Raw genomic sequence first — 19,454 nt, 5'->3', positions numbered from 1 at the left:
TTCTAGTAACAGCTTTTTAAAAATTTATGGAAAACATTTAATTATAAAATATTTTACTAAAAGACCATAGTAAAGTAAAAAAATCATTAAAATTACCTATTTTCTATGTATTATTATTTTTTTTTTTTATTTTAAAATTTAAATCAACAGTGAAGTGATATTCGAATATGTTTTCTACAACGTTTTAAATTTTAAACAAATGTAGCAAAATGTATTTACCCATTCCCCAAATGCAGTCTGATTTGTAATACCATTTGTATAGAACCCAGAAAAACCCTGTTTTTCATGTTGTAAAAAATAAAACAAATCTAAACCTTTCAGCCAGAAGATTCAAATCTGCCATTTAGTTTGTATTTTTTTCACGCCGTATCTTGTTAAAAGAACTATACAACTTTACTTAAGCCTAAAAGTTAACCTAACTGCTGGCCGCGCTCTGCAACTTAACGTCGACTACAACTACGTGGTTCTTGGCCTCCTTGAGTCGCCACCAGCGACCCAGGCGGTGCTCCTGGCCGGCGGCCACATACAGCTTGGTGCCATCGCCATTGAAGGTCAGTCCGTTAATGAAGCCAGCGATGGATATGCTCTGGATGAGTTGCATTTTGCGCGCATTAGGATTAGTCTGCCAGAGACGAACGCAACCATCACAGGAGCCTAAGAACATAACAAAATCTGGATTTACTACAATTCGGAGTGGGAATTAAGAGTTATTTGCCCACCTGTTGCCACTAAATCCGTGTTGACCACAACAGCAATGGCTGTTATCCAGTTGGCCACGCCATTATCCCCTTTTCCATGCGCCAATTGTGTCGTGCAAATGGGCTTCTTCTTCAAAGCACTCCATAAACTGATGGCACTGTAATAATAAATATTGTTATTTCCATACTCCTTAAATCATTAGATGTCTTCCTATTTACCCATCCATTCCGCCAGACACAAAGTGCTCATCGTTGATGTACTTTACGCACTCAATGCTCTCCTTGTGCCCGTTGTAGATAAGCTGCGACTCCTCTGTGATCTTCCAGATGCGCAGGGAACAATCCGATCCGCCGGCAGTGATGGCTCGCTCTCGACTGAGTGCATCTATGCTGGTCACTCCCGTTTGGTGACCGAATCTAAGGGTTAAATATGGGTGAAATGAGCATATTATTAGGTGTTTCTTTTAGTTTTCATGTAGAGCCTTGCGTGAATCATTCAATTTTTGTTTTACCATGAAATTTCTGATTTGTTTAATTCAATTCTATGTGAAATAAATTGAATGTTTTTCTAATTTTGAATTGAATGAATGAATGAATAATTTTTATGAATTTTTTTAATTTGCCATTTTTTTTTTTGTGCTTTCTTTTGAGAACAAAAAGTGGAACATTTTTAAAAAATCAATGTGAACTGCATAGAAAATAAAATTCATGTAGATTTAATCACAAAATGATGGCACTTACGTTTGAATTATTTAGGAATTCATGCCGTTCTTTCATTCAATTCTATTAAACTCAAAATTCAAATTAATTTAATTCTACCAAACTCAAAATTCGAATTAATTCATTCATATAAAACAAAAACTTCAAAATAATTCATTGAATCCAATCATGCAGGGCTCTTTTTTCAACTCACAAACTCTCCACATAGGCCATCTCGTCCAGGGACCAGATCTTCACCGATCGATCCTTGGCCGCCGAGTACAGATCGTGTGTTCCCTTGCGGAAGACCAATCCAGCCACACAATCTCGGTGTCCCTTTAGGGTCTTCACATGCTTCATTGTCTGCGGACACCAGATTTGGATGTGGGGACCACCTTCGGCCAAGGCCAGATACTTCATGTCCGAGGACAGGCAGATGGCGATGACATGGGAGCGCCTCTTCTTGGTTGTTTCGGGTTCCTCGCGATGCGACAGGACATCGGATTTGTCCAGCACCTTCCCCGTTTCCGTGCACCATTTGAGTAGGAATTGCGATTTGGCACCGGTGTACAGGAACTTGCCATCCGGACTGAGGGCCAACGCGCAGATGGGCGTGTGGTGGATCTTGTGCTTGAGGATGCGACTCGATTCGCAGGTTTTCAGGCTGCCAGCGATGTTCCGTCGCAGTTTGCCCACGCTGTCCAGGTATTCCGTTTGCAGGCGCTGCTCCACGCTCTGCGCCAGCTCCCGATCCTCGGCGCGATCCGCCTCCTGTCGCTCGATCTCCGACAGATACTGCTTGGCCAGACGGAGCCGCTTGTCCTGCGGCGTCTCCTCCTCGCCCTCGTCGGAGGAAAAGGCGAGTGTGTTGCCGCCCAGGTCGCTGTTGTACTCCTCATCCTCGCTGGCGATCTCCTCGTCGTCCTCCTTGGGTCGACGCTGCTTCTTTGGTAGTGGGCCTCCTGCTCCTCCGGCAGCTGAAGATTTTCCCGGTTTTCCGCCTTTTTTGAGGGGCTTTCCTTTTGTTGTTGCTGCAGCTGCGGGATTCTTTGAAAAGCGTTACAGGTGCCTCTCCTCAAGCGGTGTTTTTCACTTACCTTGCGCTTCTTGGTGCCCTTGGCGCCTGGCTTGAGGAAGAAGGAAGACGACATCTTGGGTTTTCACTATTTCTGCGTGTTTAATTCAATATTTATTATAAAAAACTTAATTTAAACGGAGGAAAGGAACGTGCCCACGTGCATATAACAAGGCGCGTGGTCAATTTTAGTGCATTTCTTGCCAGTCAGCTGTTTTATGGAAACATGACCACAAGCTGATTGCTTTAAAATTTTGAACTAATATGGCAACCCTTAAGGGGCGCCAATTCTTAAAGACCTAAAAAATAATCTAAAAACTGCATTATTATAAGCCCTTAACTTGAAACCCCATCCAAAAAATAAAAACTTTGATTTAATCTTGAATATATACCTTTATTACGAACTCTTTAGTTATATTTCGATTATATATCAACTAAGAACTAAAAATCATAAAATAATGGATTAAATATTTGCAGTTGGATTTATTTTTCGTTGTTTATTTTCTCAAATCGGCATAAAAAATATGCATTATTACACATTAGTTGGGCTGGTTTTTAATGGTCAAAGAAATGTGTCGAGTTTGCTAGTGTTATAAAGTTATCACAAATTATGTATACTCTGTTTTTATTCTGTAAGTTGTAGATTTCTTTCTTTTATTAAATTTTGCCAGTTATTTGTTTTTTTAGGTAATAAATTATTTATGATGCGCCGGAGGGGGGAAAATATTTGGGTACCTACAAGATCACGAGGCGACGCTCTCCGGCGGAGAACGACTCGCTGGCTATCTAAAACTAAGTAACGTGTAAAAGTAATTGTAGTTAAAAAATTAAATAGGAATATATCGCTGGCTGATCGATCCCTCGATTTACATGATCGAGCACAGGCCCGAAGTTTCGATGCCGTTCTGCACCTTCTTCGTCCGCTTCAGCGTGGCGTTCCGCAGCGCCGGCTTCATCTCCACGACGGGTTCCGGATCGGGTTCAGCGGCGACTGCAGGCGGCGGCGGGGTGGGCGATTTCCGGCTAGCTGTCGTCTCCGCCGGCAAAGATGCAGATGCACTGGTGCTACTGCTGTTGCTGCTGCCGCCGTAACTGCTGCCAATCACCGAGATCGAGCTGATTACGCTGGAGGATGGAGTGCTGGTGGCTATCTTGGGCACAAACGTATTGCCGCCGCACAGCACTGGAATGGTGGAAATGGTCTGAATGGCGTTCACCTGCTGCTGCGCGGAATCTCCACCAGCAGCGGCATCTCCTCCTCCTCCTCCTGATCCACCGATGACGCTGATGGCCGAGACTTGCGAATCCGTCGTCGTCGTGGCGTTGGAGGCACTATTATGACTATTACTACTCGTATTCTTAGTGATATTTATCTTTATTTTATTAACTATGCTAGCCAAAGGTAACGCCGGACCCACTGCGCTCAGGTTATGCGTGGACTCCTGCCGCTCTCCGTTGAGTTCCGCTTCTGAATCCACCACGGCGGCCACTGAGGCATCTGCCTGCTCCGCCACCTCGTCCTCCGCTTCGTTGGCGGGCAGGGAGAGCGACGTGACCGAGGCGGGCCGTTCGATGGTGGCCGGCGAGGCCGAGGAGCCGATGGTGTGCGTTTGAGTTTCTGCCAGGATGCCATTATCATTTACTGGGGGTGGGAATTCGTCACTTGATAACTTACCGCTGCTGTGTATGGAGATCTCGTCCTCGGGCAAAGGTAGGAGGGACACCACAGTGCCCACATCCTCGAAGCCATCGTCCTCGTCATCCTCATACTCGTCCTTGGGCTCTTCCTTGATCTTCACATTGAGCAGCGCCGCTCGGGTGGCCTCATCCATCTCCTTCTCCACATAGGTGTCCAGATCGGTGAAGGGAATGTTTGGCTCTTGGATCTCCACATCCGACTCATTGGCCGATTCGCTTTGTGGCTGTTCCTTCTCTTTCTCCTGCTCCTTTGTCTCGGAACTGGACTCTGGCTTGTCCTGCGACTCGTTGCCCATGTCCGCTCGCGTCACATTGCCCGGAACGTATTCATCCTCGTCGTCGTCATCGACGATTTCCGTGACACTGGGCTCTTCGTTGGGCAGCACAATGACATCGTCGTCATCGTCATCTATAATAGACTGCGATGGTTTGACGGCACCTATTTAAAAGAAATATATTTAATACTAAAGATCCTTGAAATTCACAAAATCCAAACCCACCTTCTTCATCATCGTCGTCCTCCACTTTGATCAGTGTGTCCATGGCATTATCATCGGTGTTGTTCATGTCCACATCCTTATCAGACTTAACCTCCGCTGGCGGATTCAACGAGGCCTTGTAGTCCTCGTAGCACAGCGGATGGTAGATCTTATCCTCCACACGAATGGCGCTGCGCAGATGCCACTCCTCGAGCTCTTCGTTGTAGAACTGCTCGAACTTCTCGTGGCACATGTCGCAGCAGTGATCCACGTCATCGGTTCCAGCCGCACAGGTGGGCACCGGTGAATCCAGCGAGCGTTGCTGCGACAGCTCTTCGAGCGCCTCAATGCCGCCAGGCTGTCCCTGCGCCTCGAGGAAATTCTTCTCTCGCTCCTCCACATCTTCGATTTCCTCGTACTGCCGCCAGTCGTTGAGATCGTAGTACCATCTGCGGGAGGTGGCCTTCCTGGTGGAATCCCGCTCCCTCCTGTTCTGCCGGAAGTGCCAATCCAAATGCTGGCTGTACTTGATGGTCTGCTCTGGCGGGAACCGCACTCCACAACTGCTGCACTGCATTCCCAGGTAGAGAGTGGCCACCACAGCAGACTGGCGGGTCTTGATGGTTTCCGGCTTGTGGAGATCGATGCGCTTGATGGGCTCAGCAGGCACTGGAGCAGGAACAGGAGCAGCTGCTGCAGTTGCTTTTGCAGTTGAGGGTTCGCTGGCAGGAATAGTTTCTTCTTTTTTAGACGCCGAAGAATCTGCAGCGGGCACAGCAGCAGCTCCTCCAATTATTCCCGAAGAAACAAGCTTCTGGAACAAATCATTGATGTTTAAGCTCTCCAAAGCTGCGGCGGCTGCTGGCAGGGAAATTGGAGCTACGGCAGCGGCAGCAGGCGCCTGTTTGGGTTGCTCCACCACGGGCGGTTGTCTCACAATCATCGGCGGCGGCTTGGGTGGCTCTGCGGGAGCTTCAGTCTTAATATAAACCATATCGGCCACATGTGTCCTGCCCGCAATGACTCCTTTGGGCAGCGTTCCAAATCTTATAAAGCAGCTGCGTCCGCCATTTAGGGTCATTCCCTTGGGCAAACCACCGTATTCGATTTTCTGCAGCTGTCCGTCGAGCAGAGCGTACTGGAAACTGTCCACAAACTGCAGCGAATGCTGTTCGGCGCCCAGCTGAAAGGTCTGCTGCCTGGCGTCCAGGAAGAGGGGCACAATATTATGCGCATCCACAATCATATTGATCTTGCCCACAACCAGATCGCGACGCACTCGACCAATGTCCACATTGGGCGGCGGACCCTCTGCCTTGATCACATGCATCTTGTTGCCAATGGGCAGGGATACGGGCGGCCCACCAAAGTAGATCTCGTACCAGTGATCGTCGATGTAGAGCTCGCGGGATGGGAAACCGAAGCGGATGCGGTGCAGCTGACCGTCCAACTGGAACGGCTTGTAGTCGTCGTTGAAGCACAGCGGCAGCGGTTCATTGTGATCGATTAGGATCACCCGTTGGCCCGGCTGGAAACCAATTTCATGCGGCTGATCGCCGTCCATAAAGATGATGGCCACTTGGTTGTAGAAGCGAATCTCCTTGGATCCTCCGTCGATGGTGATGCTGCGCACCACATCGGCCATGGGATTGTCCAGGGAATTAATGGCCTTGGTCATGGTTACCGGGGGAACTGGTGGAAGGCCCATCATCGACGGCGGTTGCGGTGGCGGCGGAACTGCCGACTGGGCCATCACCATGGCCGGTGGCTGTTGCCAAGGCATTCCACGGAATCCAGGTTGCTGCGGCTGCTGAACGGGCATTTGGATCCCCACGCGTTTTATGTTGTTTATATTGTTATTGTTATTATTATTATTCGCATTGGCCAACTGCCAGGCATTGCGTTGTGCCACACCAGGATCCACTTGATCACCCCATTTGCTGGGCTTGCGACGCTTAATGTCCCGCTTGGTCTTGTCTCTCTTTACGGAGGGCTTCTCTGGAGCAGGCACCACCGGTTGATCCTCGTAGCGAGGCGAACCATCGCTGCGCGGCGAGCCAGAGGAATGATTTTCGTTGCCCTTCAGCTTGGGAATGCGTTTGCGTAGCACTGCATCCCTGGCTGCATTGCGCTCGAGATCATCATCCCTTCGCCGGGCATCCTTCTTCTTGCTGGTCTCATTAACCAGGTTTTGGACCAGATCCTTGTACTGTTCCTGGTTCATGCCGTGATTCTCGTACATCTCCTGCGCCTGGCTGAGAATCGTGCGAACTTTCTCGTCGTGCGCCTCCTGCGAGTCATCGTTGGCTTTTAGCTCAGCAAGCTGCTTAATTCGCTGTGATACTGCTTGATCCTTTGCTTTGTCTAGAGGGGATTTAAGAAAATAGATTAAGATTAGAAAATAAGAAACTTCTAAATCAAGTATATTTCAAATCTTAATTACACTAGTCGGGGCTTTCCTTGTATTTTTTATAATTTTTTTAAAATAGCTAAAAATTACAATTCTGGCCGCTTTTTCCTCCTTTTCATAAAATTTTTTTTTTTCCATTCAAAAAATCATAAAAAATACAAGTAAAAATATTTTGAAAATTTTTTTTTACAGGTTTTATTAATTTTGCTTGGGGAAAAACTTTGTATCAAAACATTTTTGCTTTAAGCACCAGGAAAAAAAATTGGAAATTTGACTTTCACAAAATTTTCTAAGTTTTCAAAGAGTGTTTAATTAAAGTGTCAACATTGAAAATATGAATCAACATTCAAATCTGTCAAAATAATTATGCCGACTAGTGTATATGATTATTTGGTTTATCTTATAGTGATTACTTACCAGACTTTCCCATTTTATTCTCCTGTCTAGCTGAATTGGCCAACTTGGCCCGCACATCACTAAACGTGGCCCTCTTTGGAGGCGAACCAGATTTCTTCGTTGGCTAAGGTTCAAAGTAAAGTTAATTATCATCAATTAATTAGATCGATATCAATCCTACCTTGCTGACATCGCAGTTATCCATGGAGTCGTCTTCCACAACAATTACTCCTGGCTTAACAGCTGGAATCTCGCGGCGCAGGTCCACATCTTCACTGCCAAAGAGACTAAAAAAGCAACCAATATGAACAACATCCCCTAAAGAACTCGAGAGAATCACTTACGCATCCAGTTTGGTTGACTTGCTGCGCTTCTGCTGCGGCGGCTGCTCCTCGTCGCCCATCTCCGGAGGCAGGTCGTCGGCGGGACGCTTCTCGGCGGCACCGGAGGCGCCACCTTGCACCTGGAGCAACTTGTTGATCGACAGCTGCAGGGCATCGGATACATTACCCTGCGAGGAGACGGACGAGGACGAGGGACTGGGCGATGGCTGCCTGACTGATGATGCTGCTGCTGAAGTCGTGGAATTGGGATTTAGCAGTGATGCTGTTGATAGATTCGCTGTAGATTTTTCTAACTTATTAAACTGTTTCTGTATTTTGAACGACACTTTTGCGGGCAATTTGGAAGTGGACGCGATTGGCGGGGAGGCGTTGGAGGCGCCACTAGCTAGTATTATTGTGCTGCTGATGTTGCCGCCAATACCAATTGGTTCCTTCTTCTCCTGGCCTTCCGATGCTTCCGAGTCGAATGTTGGGGGAGGCGGCGTCTTGGGCCGCCTCAAGTCAATGTCCATACTCGATACATCTATGATCGGCGGACTTGGAGGAGCTGGAGGAGGGCCTGGTTCGAGTATTTGAAATGTAGCTAGAAAATTCATTTTGCTTGTGGGCACACATTTTTTTTTGTCTTACGGCAGAGGAGTTTGTAATCAGATAAAAGCAAAGGAACAACGAAAAGTGGGAGAAATTAGGAAGAAAGTGCTAAGCAAACGAAATCGGGGGGTGGCAAAATCATAAGGGGAACAAGGCCAACAAACACCAGGCACAACAATCGGGCTAGAGAAATGTATAAAAACTAATGCGAATAAATCATAATTCAAGAATTCCACGGGCTCCGTTGGGGAACCAATGCGAAATCTAAGGTTAGACTATAAAAAATCAAATAAAATAATTAATAAGGGGAATAATTAGGGGGATAAAAGTGCCGTTCTACAAATACAAAATAATATAGATACATATACGGATACAGCTAGCTGGCTCGTATTTACATGGAAGCCAACTACAACGTACTCTTAAAACAAAAGTAAACTTAATCTGGTTCTATAAATTCCAAAGGTTTCAATTAGTTTAAAAATATATGTTTGTTCACTTCGGGTTTACACGGTTGTTGTTGTTATCAAGAAATTAAAACTGCAGTCTTTATTTTATTTTAGTTTCTCTTCATCTCTAATCAATGCATATCAATAGTCGGTTTAATAAGGTACAAGAAATACTTCACAGTTTAATCATTATGGTTTAGTTTTGGTTCGCTTTCAATTTAGTTGTAGTACTTGGTTGGTTTGACATTCACAAAACGAAAATCAACTTTAGATCATACCAAAGGCGGCACCTGGCTACGTTTTGCATTAATTAAAACAACTTGGAATGCAAAAGGTTTTTAAACACATTTTATTTACACTTTGGTTTAGAATTGTCAAACTTTTCATGAATTCTTTAAAGCACTCTTAAGTATTTATAAAAAAATATGGCACAGATATTTGATTAGTTGCCTTAAAACGAAACAAATTCCCCGCTTTCCCATTCCCAAAAAAAAGTTGGGGCCAGAAAACAACGAAGGATGCACAAAGTTCCAGCAGGAATCTTTTTAAGGGTAATTTATGCAAATTATGATGATCAGTAAGGTACTGATAATAGCAGAAGATTTGAAAAACATCTCGGATTGCCGCTCCAGCAGGAACTTCATTTAATTGTATATGCAATCGAGTTTGGTAGAAAATCAAAATTATTAGACAATAGTATCACAGTTTTACTTATCACAGAGCAGAAGTTTTCCACTTGTCAAGCACACATGGTCCCAAAAACCCGCCCTTCCACCTGCCTAAGCCACAGAGTGCCGCCATTCTGGTTGATCTTTTCGGAATTCTCAACTAAGCTGTCTGTAGGTCTAAATTCCGAGTCGCAGACGACTGGGTTGTTCGCTAACAAGTGTGAGATTAGAATTAAAAGTTGTTTCTTACGTTTCTCTAAATCATTTGATGCTTTAGGTGCTGCTGCTGCTGAAGAGGCGGCCACCTGAGCTACTGCCGCCTTGGTCTCTGGTGACTTGCCGCGCAGATCAACGTCCATGAAGACTGGCGATCGACTGCGCGATCGTCCCGAAGAAGATGGCTTTCCTCGCGACGAAGATGAGGACGACTTGTGGGACGCACTGCGCTTTGACTTGGAGGGCGAACTACTCGGCGAACTGCTCTTGCGCTTCGAAGATCCCGTGGGCGAGCCATTGCGAACATAGCGATCCGACGGCTCCTTCGACGAATGCTTGCCGCTTCGCTTCACCGGCGACTGGTTGGAGCTGCTGCTGCTGTTGCTGCCGCTCTTGTGCCGCACTTCCGATCCCGACGAGGACGAGGAGGCAGTGGAGCTCTTGGACTCGCTGCGCTTGCGGCTCGACGAGCTGCTGTGATGAGAGCTTCCACTTCCACTCTTTCCCGAGCGACTGCTGCTGTTGCGCACTGGCGATTTGCTGCGCGATCGACTAGATTTCTGTGTAGAGCTGGACGACGACTTGGCCTCCAGGCGGGGATCGTTGCGAGCTGGCGCGGCCGGATGTGAGGACTGCGGCTGCATTTGACGCGCCAGTCGCGGATCTCGTTGGCGTACTGAATTTAAGAGCGCCGGATTGACGGGATTGACCTTTGGCTTGTTGGCAAATTGCTGAAAGTATATTATGACATTAGACTTTGTTATACCTTTCACCACACACTTTCTAATCCTCACCTGCTGTGGCATTATGGGACCAGCATTGCCCGGTGCGCGTTGATTGCGCATTGCCAGCCCGGGATCCATGATGGGCGGACGAATAGCAGCTGCGTGCGGAGCAGGCATGGCCCCGCTACCAACAGCCATGGCGTCAGTGGCCTGGTTTAGCTGGCGCTCCTGCTCCTCTAAATGCTTCTTGGTCTGCTCCAGCTCAAGTTCCAGTTTGCGCTTCTTAAGCTCCAGCAGTTCGCGAGTCTTGGCCTGCAGTATCTCCTCCATGTCGCTGGGCAGTGTGGGATTGACGGGCATCACGGGCACCATACCCTATAAAAGAAGAATATGTTAGTCTATCTATCTATCTATAGATTTTTCCCTTGCTTTCCCTTACCGGTTTTAGAAAGTCCGGGTTCACATGAATGGCCGGATTGACGTGGATCTTTTTAGCCGGCTGTTTGGCGGTGATGGGCCAGTTGTTATCCAGCTGCTTCACCTTCACATCCAGGGCGTACATCTTGGAGGGCGGGAAGACCTCGTTCCAGGTCTGTCGCAGGGCGTACATGCGTTCCCGCACCTTTTCCAAAAGCTGCGACTGTGAGTGCTGAACCTGCATGATAGAAATACAAATAATTAGCCATCTTACTCCGCAGATAGGTGAAATGATTTAATAGCCACTTACCGACTCAAAGGCGTGCAGGAATATGTTGACTATGCATTGCCCAAACAATTGGACGTAGCTGCTTTTCACATTCTTTACTATCGAATCAATTAAATATAGTATGGGCAATTTAAATTCGGGCGGCACCTGTTTGAAGTTTGGTAAAATAGGTAAGAAATAAAGAACAATAAGTGTCTACGGAACGTCGCTAGCAGAGATTCAGACAAAAAAGGGGCAGAGAACTAAAAGGGGGCAACACAACACAGCTGGGTCAGCGATCCTCCATCGAAGTCATCCTCCTCAGCGGCTGCTGGGTGAAGGGTTCCTCTTCTTTTAAGCTTCTCCAAGGCAAGGCGACCGAACTCAAGCAAATTTCTACCGCAGAGAGGAGTACTTTTCCCAAAGCTTGGGTCCTAACTACATATATCTTAGGGTCTCCGAGAACATTAAGGGTTACATGTGTTTGCGTAGATGTTAGCAGGTTTGTTTCCCTTTTCCGAGCGAAATGTGAATGGAAATTACACCGTGAAAATGTGGTAAAAAAAAATACAGAGGGTTTACTACTTATAAGACTTTTTAGTTTATCTGCAGGTTTTTACTTTTACCAAAACTTGCTTTTCTCTTTTGGTAATACAAAAATTGCTGCACATCAATTATTGATGATTGATTGTAAGCAGTCAATGTTTTTGTATAAAATAAAAGACAACTTGGTGACAATTGTTTAAGTATTTTCTCTTTTTATTTCATTTTTCAGTTTTCTTTTTATCTTTTTAGTTGGTTTGTTATTCCTTAGCTTTAAACTCTGGGATCCAAAGTAGAAAGAAATAAGAAACGAGGAGCAGGTTAAACTTCTTACCTTTGTAGAGGATAAAAATCAGTCACGTCTTAGAACCCAAATTATGTGATAAATATTAAGATTATTAGGAACCTATCTAGCATTTTGTGACCGTGTGTTCTTTGCAGAGAAAACCAAGGAAGGGGAGAGAAAAGCACAAGAACTATGGGATATACAAGGGCTTTCTTGGTTTTCCCTGCAAAGAAACGGCAACCGTAAACAATAAACTGCACATTCTATCGCAATTTCGACATGGAGAATCACTTTCTTGTGTGTCGACCTTCTGTTCGCTGTGTGTAAGCTGGTGTGTCTTGGTTTTTAAGTAAATACGCTTTTGTTTTGTTAACCTGGCTGATGTAATATTCCACCACTTTGACAATGATATGGGCGTAGTTGATGTTCTCCTCGGCGAGCATGGTGAGCATGTTGATGAGCGGCTTGCTGTTGCAGTTGAGGTCCTGCAGGCTGGACAGGTACTCCTCGCCGATCCTCCGCTCATCGTCGCGGCAGCTCTGAAATAGCTGATCCATTGTGGACTCCGTTTCCAAGATCTTGATCCTGCTGTTGATCAAGTTTTTTGGTTTGCAAGTAATCGCAGTTGCTAGGTTTTTGCTGCAAGGGAAAGTACAAAGAACTGCATTAAATGACTTGGCAAACAAAGGTAATCAAATAACTTGTCAATCTTTGATTTTTCAACTCCGATCGATTATATTCATGACTTAGGGTAGTCATGGATATTAAATAGTTGGAAAAACAGTTTAAGAAAAACCCTTATTTTAAGTTATTTGTAGTTTAAGTACAAATTAATTTCACAATATATGCAATTATAAAGTTAATATTAACCCCTTAGTGCCCCTGAATGAATACAATATCTTTCAGATTTTTCATAGAGTTTAGAAAAAGAGATTCCATATGTCAGGTAACAACCCTTCTTTTTACCTTTATTTTTAAGTTATTTAAAGATAATTTAGAGGGTTAAGGCTAACATTACAAGACTTTGGGTAATCCCCGATATCTGGCTATATATTCCACACCAGACGTAAACAATCACGCGCGTCCACAAACAACAAGCCACTCTATTATATACATACACACACACACGATGGCAACGAAAATTCAATATGGCGACCATGAGGCATATTTTTCGCATGTGTGGCTGCCAAATAAAATAACCAATAAAGTGCATATTTACGCATTTTTGACAACGATTCAACCGCCAATACAATATGTTTATGTTTTTCTTTGCACTGTCTAGTTTTTTGCGCTATTTAACAGTATTTTTGCCACAGACAAAGCCACGTTTATGCCACCAACACATGCACACGCGAATTTTCATTTCGATTTTAAAGTACTTTTCTACGACGCAGGAACTTTCAAAAACATACCTTTTTATGCTAATACATTTGTACAATCACTGCCAGACACTTTTGCGAAGGAAAATTTCAAAAAAGCACTGTTTAAATATAAAAATTAGCGTTTGAAAACTTTCACGTAACAACTGCGATGTATTTTTGATGAGTTACTTTACTAGTGTGACCGTAGCTAAAACTAGAGGTGGAAGGACGTCGATTGTTGTGTTACTCGATAGACTCGATGTTCTTTCTTAACATTTATTTAGTTTTAAATGGGTTTAGGGTATTCATTAAACTGTTGAATTACTGAATTCTTGAAATACAACGGCCATTTTTTCAATCAAAACATTTTCACATTTGCATTTTAAACGATAAAAATGCATCCTAAAAAGCTTTAATTAATTGTTAAATTTTTCAAAACTAGAAATATGTTTTATTGTATTTAGATAAAAAATGTGGGCATTACTAAAACTTGCACCTCCCCCGACCATTTTAACGGTACACAAAATAATCAGGTACTTTCTAAAAGTTGCTTTCAGCAAGCGAGTTCAACCAAAACTCAGGGACCTGTTCCTGCCTGTAGTTTTAATCAGCATTCGCCCACTTTCTTATCTTCACAGGCCAAAATACATACATACATATGCAATTAGTACAGTGTATTAATACAGAATCCGAAAAAGGGATTTTTATTTCCAAGAGTTTCGTTTGGGAATCGTAAGTTACATAGTATTATTATCGTATTGCTCCTCCTGGTCCCTTGGCCACTTGCTGCATCTTAGGATCCCACGATGATGTTGTTGATGGGGATGTGTATGAGTTTCACGAAGAAACCGATGAAGCCCATGATGCAGAAGCCAACGGCGGTGGCGATGGCGATTTTCTGGAACTCCTTCCGGTCGGGCTTGGTGCAGCGTTTCACCAGGCGAATAGAGTCCTTGGCGAAGAGGCGTCCGGGCTCGGCAAATTTAACAACCTTGTCCATTATGAATTAAAGCGTGTGTTCAACAGAAAATTTCCAACTATTAACTGATTACAGTTTTTTTTGCTGTCGTGTTGGTTCTTGAGTGTTACCAGATGAAAGAGTAGTCAAAAGCTACTAAAATTGGTCAAAAAAAAAAATTAGAGGTTTATTTATTTATCTATTATATTAAACCATAACTCATTTTATTTACTTATTATTCGATTTATTTTAAATAATTAAGCTATTTAATATCATAGTTATTTAAAAACTATAAACTTCCAATTTTGAAAACAACTATTGATATTTTTCTACCTTTTGACCAACGGTCACACCATTAACAACCATCTAATAAAATCGCAACAAATATGTGATTTTCTTGCGCATTAAAAATGGAGGAATCACCTTACCTGCACAGCCCCTACCAGGTGTCCATCATCGCCACCGATCTGCACCACGAGGACACCATAATCCAAGCAGCCCAGTCCCTGGACTGTCTACACAAAACAATAAACTCGATTTTCGAGCGAATCGATGCCCGCTTGGCGAGAAATGGTTCAAAGGTTGAGGACATAAACAATCGTGTGAAGCGCGCCCAGGCGAAAATCGATGCGCTCGTTGGCTCCAGGCGGGCCATCCAGATCTTTGCACCCGCTCGCTTTCCGGCCGGCGACGTCCTGGCCCCGCTCCTGGCCACCTTTCCCCAGGTGGTCTCCGATCCGCTGATGGAGGAGCAGTTGCAGGAGCACCAGTCGCAGCGCTCGCAATTCGGCAGTCCTCCAGACGAGAAGCAGGAGGATGGGGACATCTTCTTCCATGTGCGCGGCGACCGGGAGCATGAGGCGCCGCTGGTCGCCGAACGGAAGCTAACCAATCGCACGGCGGGCCTGGGAGCCCTTCCCCTGGCCGGAATTCGTTCCGTGCCCTCGCTGATGCGCTTCAACACCAATGAGTTCGCCTACGGCGAGGATCTGAATGCCTGGAAGCGCTCGCTGCCGCCGCAAAGTGCCCGTCGAGTGGCCAGTCAGTCCATGAGGCCCACGGCGGATAAGCTGCTGGCTCCGGCTCCCCATTCGCTGGCCCATGGCACCACCAAACTGGCCACGCCAGCCGGGGATCTGCGCTACAATCCTGCCGCCCTGGCTGCACCCGCCATCGATGTGCCGCTAGATCTGCCCGATCTCCCTGGCATAGCCAATGATCTGCAGTACGAGCCTGTGGAGGAGCAGACACCAATAGCCCCCTCCCAGCAGTTCGGCGACCTGCCAGATCTGCCCGACTTGGGCCTGGAGGAGCAGGAGATCACGGTGCAGGCCATAGCGGCACAGACGCACATTCCAGGACCCTCCAGGAAGACGGGTCTGGGTCAGTGCCCATCGCCAGTTACGACGGCACCGCCGCCGCCTCCTCCACCACCACCACCGCCACCTCCGCCGCCGCCAGAGCAGAGAATTCCATCGCCGCCACCTTTTCCCACCAAGGGAGCTGTGAAACCGCTGTCTCCCTCACTATCCACGCCCCTTAAAATGCCACCGCCGCCTCCGCCCACTGAAGATCCCAGATCCGAGCTAATGGCCGCCATCCGGAACGCCGGAGGAGTGCACGGCGGACGTCTGCGCTCGCAGGCGGCTGCTCCGCTCGATGTGGTGGACAACACACGCTCCAAGGCGGGAGCCGCTGCCACGGGGGATCTGATGGCGGACCTGCACAACAAGCTGATGCTGCGTCGCAAGGGAATCTCGGGAAGCCAGAATCCCGGGGAGGCCACCGCTGGCAATCCCCTGATGCAGCAGCTCTCGCGGGTGATTCCGCCGCCGGTGCAGCCGCGCAAGGGATCTCAGTCCAGCGATGAGGCGCCCTCCGAGGAGGATGAAGACGGGTGGAACTAGCGGAATTCTCCTCATTTACTTAGCTTTAGCACCGGTTAAAGTGCCTTGGCTGGCTTTAAGCACTAGCTTCTCTAGCTTAAACTAAACCAATCTCTAGAAAGAATTCCAAATTCTGTGCCCAAGCGAGCATGCCAAATTACATAGGTCAAAGTCAAGCAGTTGAATAAAATTAACTGACAAAAATTGAATTTCCCTCATTTCAAATAACGAATACCCTTGTTGAATGTTAATAACAGCACTGTTGGGTGGCTTACTTTCAGTGCTGTAAAGTGTTTACAGTAGAACCACATTTCGCCTCAAAACAGAAATAATAACTGGATAAATTTAAATAACTAGTTAAAGTGCTTAAATAACAAAGAGTACCATCAAAATTAAAGGACAATAAATACTAGAAGAAGTAGAGCCGTGGAATTCCAAGGAATCCTGGGATAATGACCAGTCCGTCGCGGGATATCAACGATCTTTTCGACGACATTGTCCTGACCGAGGAAAAGGAAGCCCGTTTGGGATACGAGGAGGGTCTGAAGGACGGCCAGGAGCAGGGCAACGAGGAGGGCTACAAATTGGGTTACGCCCAGGGAGTTTCCCTAGGCGAGGAGCTTGGCAGGATTCTGGGTCAGGTGGTGGCCGAGCAGCAACTGAAGCACACGGACAAGGTGCGTCGCAGTCTGGAGCAGCTGCGCTCGCTCATCGAGGCATTTCCCCGCACCAACGATCCGCAGGCGGATATAGTGGGAGCTGTGCAGGACATCCGCACCTCACATCGTCGTCTTCGCGCCTTGTTGGGATCCAAGAAAAAGCCTGGAGCAGCTCCTTTAGACACAACTTCTGTGGAACACAAGGACTATAGTTTCTAGCAGCATGTCCAAAGTGGGAGTCACTCAGTTGCAAAAGCGCCTCGATGGTTTGCTGGCATTCCTCAATCCTCACTGGGATTTCGTCAATTGCCACATGGTGAACTACTTGACGGACCAACACTGGACGGTCTTTCTTCCCGAGGCTTTGAGAAGGGAGATTTCAGGCCAGGAGGATGTGAATCTGGCCATAGAAGACTTATTTTGGTCTGAAGGAAATGAAGTAGGAAAAAGATTCCCAGAATGGAGGGGTTTCCTGGAGAAAGGCAAGCAGGAACGGCTGGCGTTTCATCCAGAATTGCTAACCAAAGTGGAGGAACTGCTCGAGGGACAGGAGAACGCCGCTCAGCTAAGCATCCGGGAGTTTATGAGTGCCAAAAAGTGTCACGAGGTAGGTGGACTCTTAGTTTGTATAGGGAATTCTCAGGATTTTTATATTCCTTCCGATTAGGTGGAACTCACAGCCGCTCTAGTGGACCATCTCGTGAAGAATTCCAGGCAAGCCAGCTACATTGTGGATGCGGGCGATGGCAAGGGCTATCTCTCCTCCCGCCTGGCGCTCCAGTATGGCCACCGTGTGCTCGGCATCGATGCCAATGCGGAAAACACACAGAACGCCCTCAGCCGCAATCGCAAACTTCAGGTACGCTAGGATTACAAAATAAAATTAGCTTTATTTCATTACTTTCGTAGGCTTATAATTAAGTTGAGTGCTCCAAGTGGCTAGTCGCGCATCTCGCCCTCCTCGTCGTCGTCCTCCATGCCCTTAATGTACAGCACATTGTTGCAGCGGATGAGCACCTCGCCGAGATTTCCGGTGACGGAGCCCTCGATCACCTCCTCCGTGTTGGCCAGCTGCATGTTCATGTAGCCGTCGACGGAGACGAGGAAGCCCTTGTACTCCTGTCCCCACTTCAGCTTCACCAGCACCGGTTTTCCCGTCAGGCCGTTCAGGAAGGGCTTGGGGTTGATGGGCATACCAGCCGACATGATGTTTGTTTGATTTTTGTGGCGTTTTTAGGGAAAAATAAAACAAGCGTGCCGAAAGTCGCCGGTTTTTCGCGTTTTCGAAGTTAGTATGACCGCATTTAGACAGTTAGCATATCCCACGGCAAGAAGAAGAACACGCATAACAGATCAGTGTTGGAAAACATTACAAGACCGCCTAATTCAAAATTCAAAATGTCTTTCAATTTCAGCGCGCTTGGAATGGCCTCACGGAACGAGCGGAGCTGCAGAGCCAAGGAATCACCCCCAAGAGGCGGGGCAAAAAGTCACCCACCAGGGACACCACAAAGAGCGCTCCCGCCTTGGAAAACTACAAAACAACGGCCAGATTTATAACCACCGAACTCAACTTTGGCGCCCTGCTGGGGGAGCATTTTCAGCAGTTACCACAAGAAGATAGCCCCAATATTTGCCTGACTGGATTGCACACCTGCGGGAATCTAGCCGCCACCTGCCTGCAGGTTTTCCATGCCCAAAAAGACTGCCGGTTGCTGTGCAACATTGGCTGCTGCTATCACTTGCTAAGGGAACGCTACTCGCAGCAGGAATTCTTCGGGAACAAGGGCCTGATGGACATGCAAACGGACTACGGATTCCCGCTGAGTCGGTATCTCCAGGAGCGGCAAGTGCGCATGGGTCGCAATGCCCGGATGCTGGCGGCCCAGTCAATAGAACGCACCTTGGATGCCAAGGAGCTGCCGAACGTAACGCTCTACTATCGGGCTCTTTTGGAGATCCTCGTTTGCCGCCATGCTCCGCAGTTGAAGAACGAACTGCAGGTGGGCAAAGTGCGAAAGTTCGAGAGCTTCCAGGAATACATTAAGAAATGTGCCACAAAATTGGATGCTCCTTGGTTGGCTGCCATCGAGGAGGACGAGCTTCAATCCCTGCTGCAGGAATATGCCCTAGATAAGCACTATTTGGACCTGTTCTATCTGCTGCGCATGTCCTTTGCTCCTGTACTGGAGAGCTTGATCCTTCTCGATCGCCTGCTGTACCTCAAGGAACTCGGCTATGAACGCAGCTATCTTATAGATTTGTTTGATCCCGTCATTTCGCCCAGGCACTTCGCAATTGTTGCTATAAAGCCACCGACGTAACTATTTTGACATGGAATAATGCATCAAAAGTTTGACAGGGGAAGCCGGTTCTGCGCAATCGTTAATTAATGATAAGCATGCAATAGTTTTGATACAGTGTACGTAATATATCCAGATGTAAATTTCCAGCTTATGTAAATCATAAAAGTTAAAATCTAAACCGTTAAATAATATTTTTAATTTTTTAAAACAATTTTTGTTTCAATCCTTTGTTTTTATATATTACCTCCTTTTTAATTTGCCACTATTAAATGATGAAAGTAATCATGACTCGTTATAATTACAAGCTACCGAGAGTTTGTTTTGC

At 46.4% G+C, this 19,454-nt stretch overlaps 7 protein-coding genes across 11 annotated transcripts; 3 read left to right on the top strand and 4 right to left on the bottom strand.

Annotated features, from left to right (window-relative positions):
• Window positions 1-279: 279 nt before the first annotated feature.
• On the bottom strand, window positions 280-2,652 carry U3-55K (U3 small nuclear riboprotein factor 55K). The gene is made up of 5 exons (XM_017138300.3): window positions 2,495-2,652; window positions 1,612-2,444; window positions 918-1,115; window positions 720-856; window positions 280-654 (listed from the first exon to the last, which is right to left on the bottom strand). Exons 1-5 carry the CDS (start codon window positions 2,546-2,548, stop codon window positions 416-418), a joined length of 1,461 nt encoding a protein of 486 aa, XP_016993789.2. The 5' UTR covers window positions 2,549-2,652; the 3' UTR covers window positions 280-415.
• A 283-nt stretch (window positions 2,653-2,935) lies between these two features.
• On the bottom strand, window positions 2,936-13,534 carry Pcf11 (Pcf11 cleavage and polyadenylation factor subunit). Of its 5 annotated transcripts, none has more exons than XM_017138305.3 (12): window positions 13,372-13,534; window positions 12,334-12,598; window positions 11,173-11,298; window positions 10,885-11,100; window positions 10,515-10,820; window positions 9,755-10,451; window positions 7,800-8,358; window positions 7,637-7,742; window positions 7,477-7,579; window positions 4,671-7,013; window positions 4,148-4,609; window positions 2,936-4,090 (listed from the first exon to the last, which is right to left on the bottom strand). In XM_017138305.3, the coding sequence occupies exons 2-12, from the start codon at window positions 12,514-12,516 to the stop codon at window positions 3,339-3,341; spliced, it is 5,853 nt and encodes a 1,950-aa protein (XP_016993794.2). In that variant the 5' UTR covers window positions 12,517-12,598; window positions 13,372-13,534; the 3' UTR covers window positions 2,936-3,338. The 5 variants fall into 5 exon arrangements, with proteins under 5 accessions (XP_016993794.2, XP_070070250.1, XP_016993797.2 ...); XM_070214149.1 differs by having other exon boundaries at window positions 7,800-8,076; XM_017138308.3 differs by having other exon boundaries at window positions 7,800-8,061.
• A 454-nt stretch (window positions 13,535-13,988) lies between these two features.
• Window positions 13,989-14,409, bottom strand: LOC108055111 (protein transport protein Sec61 gamma-2 subunit). The gene has a single exon (XM_017138321.3). The coding sequence runs from the start codon at window positions 14,318-14,320 to the stop codon at window positions 14,114-14,116; it is 207 nt and encodes a 68-aa protein (XP_016993810.1). The 5' UTR covers window positions 14,321-14,409; the 3' UTR covers window positions 13,989-14,113.
• A 221-nt stretch (window positions 14,410-14,630) lies between these two features.
• wash (WASH complex subunit washout) lies at window positions 14,631-16,368 on the top strand. Its single transcript, XM_017138314.3, has one exon. It carries the CDS (start codon window positions 14,689-14,691, stop codon window positions 16,183-16,185), a length of 1,497 nt encoding a protein of 498 aa, XP_016993803.2. The 5' UTR covers window positions 14,631-14,688; the 3' UTR covers window positions 16,186-16,368.
• Window positions 16,369-16,437: 69 nt separating this feature from the next.
• On the top strand, window positions 16,438-17,042 carry LOC108055109 (uncharacterized). The gene has a single exon (XM_017138319.3). The coding sequence runs from the start codon at window positions 16,617-16,619 to the stop codon at window positions 17,040-17,042; it is 426 nt and encodes a 141-aa protein (XP_016993808.2). The 5' UTR covers window positions 16,438-16,616.
• A 4-nt stretch (window positions 17,043-17,046) lies between these two features.
• LOC108055107 (probable methyltransferase-like protein 25) lies at window positions 17,047-19,352 on the top strand. Its single transcript, XM_017138316.3, has 3 exons — window positions 17,047-17,430; window positions 17,491-17,682; window positions 18,239-19,352. The coding sequence occupies exons 1-3, from the start codon at window positions 17,047-17,049 to the stop codon at window positions 19,145-19,147; spliced, it is 1,485 nt and encodes a 494-aa protein (XP_016993805.2). The 3' UTR covers window positions 19,148-19,352.
• Window positions 17,694-18,131, bottom strand: SmF (small ribonucleoprotein particle protein SmF). The gene has a single exon (XM_017138320.3). It carries the CDS (start codon window positions 18,027-18,029, stop codon window positions 17,763-17,765), a length of 267 nt encoding a protein of 88 aa, XP_016993809.1. The 5' UTR covers window positions 18,030-18,131; the 3' UTR covers window positions 17,694-17,762.
• Window positions 19,353-19,454: the final 102 nt, after the last annotated feature.

Source organism: Drosophila takahashii, chromosome 2R (genome assembly GCF_030179915.1).
Source record: "Drosophila takahashii strain IR98-3 E-12201 chromosome 2R, DtakHiC1v2, whole genome shotgun sequence".
In the NCBI taxonomy this organism is placed as follows: Eukaryota; Metazoa; Arthropoda; class Insecta; order Diptera; family Drosophilidae; genus Drosophila; species Drosophila takahashii.
The sequence above is the reverse complement of the archived record's forward strand: the minus strand, read 5'-3'. Positions and strand labels throughout refer to the sequence as shown.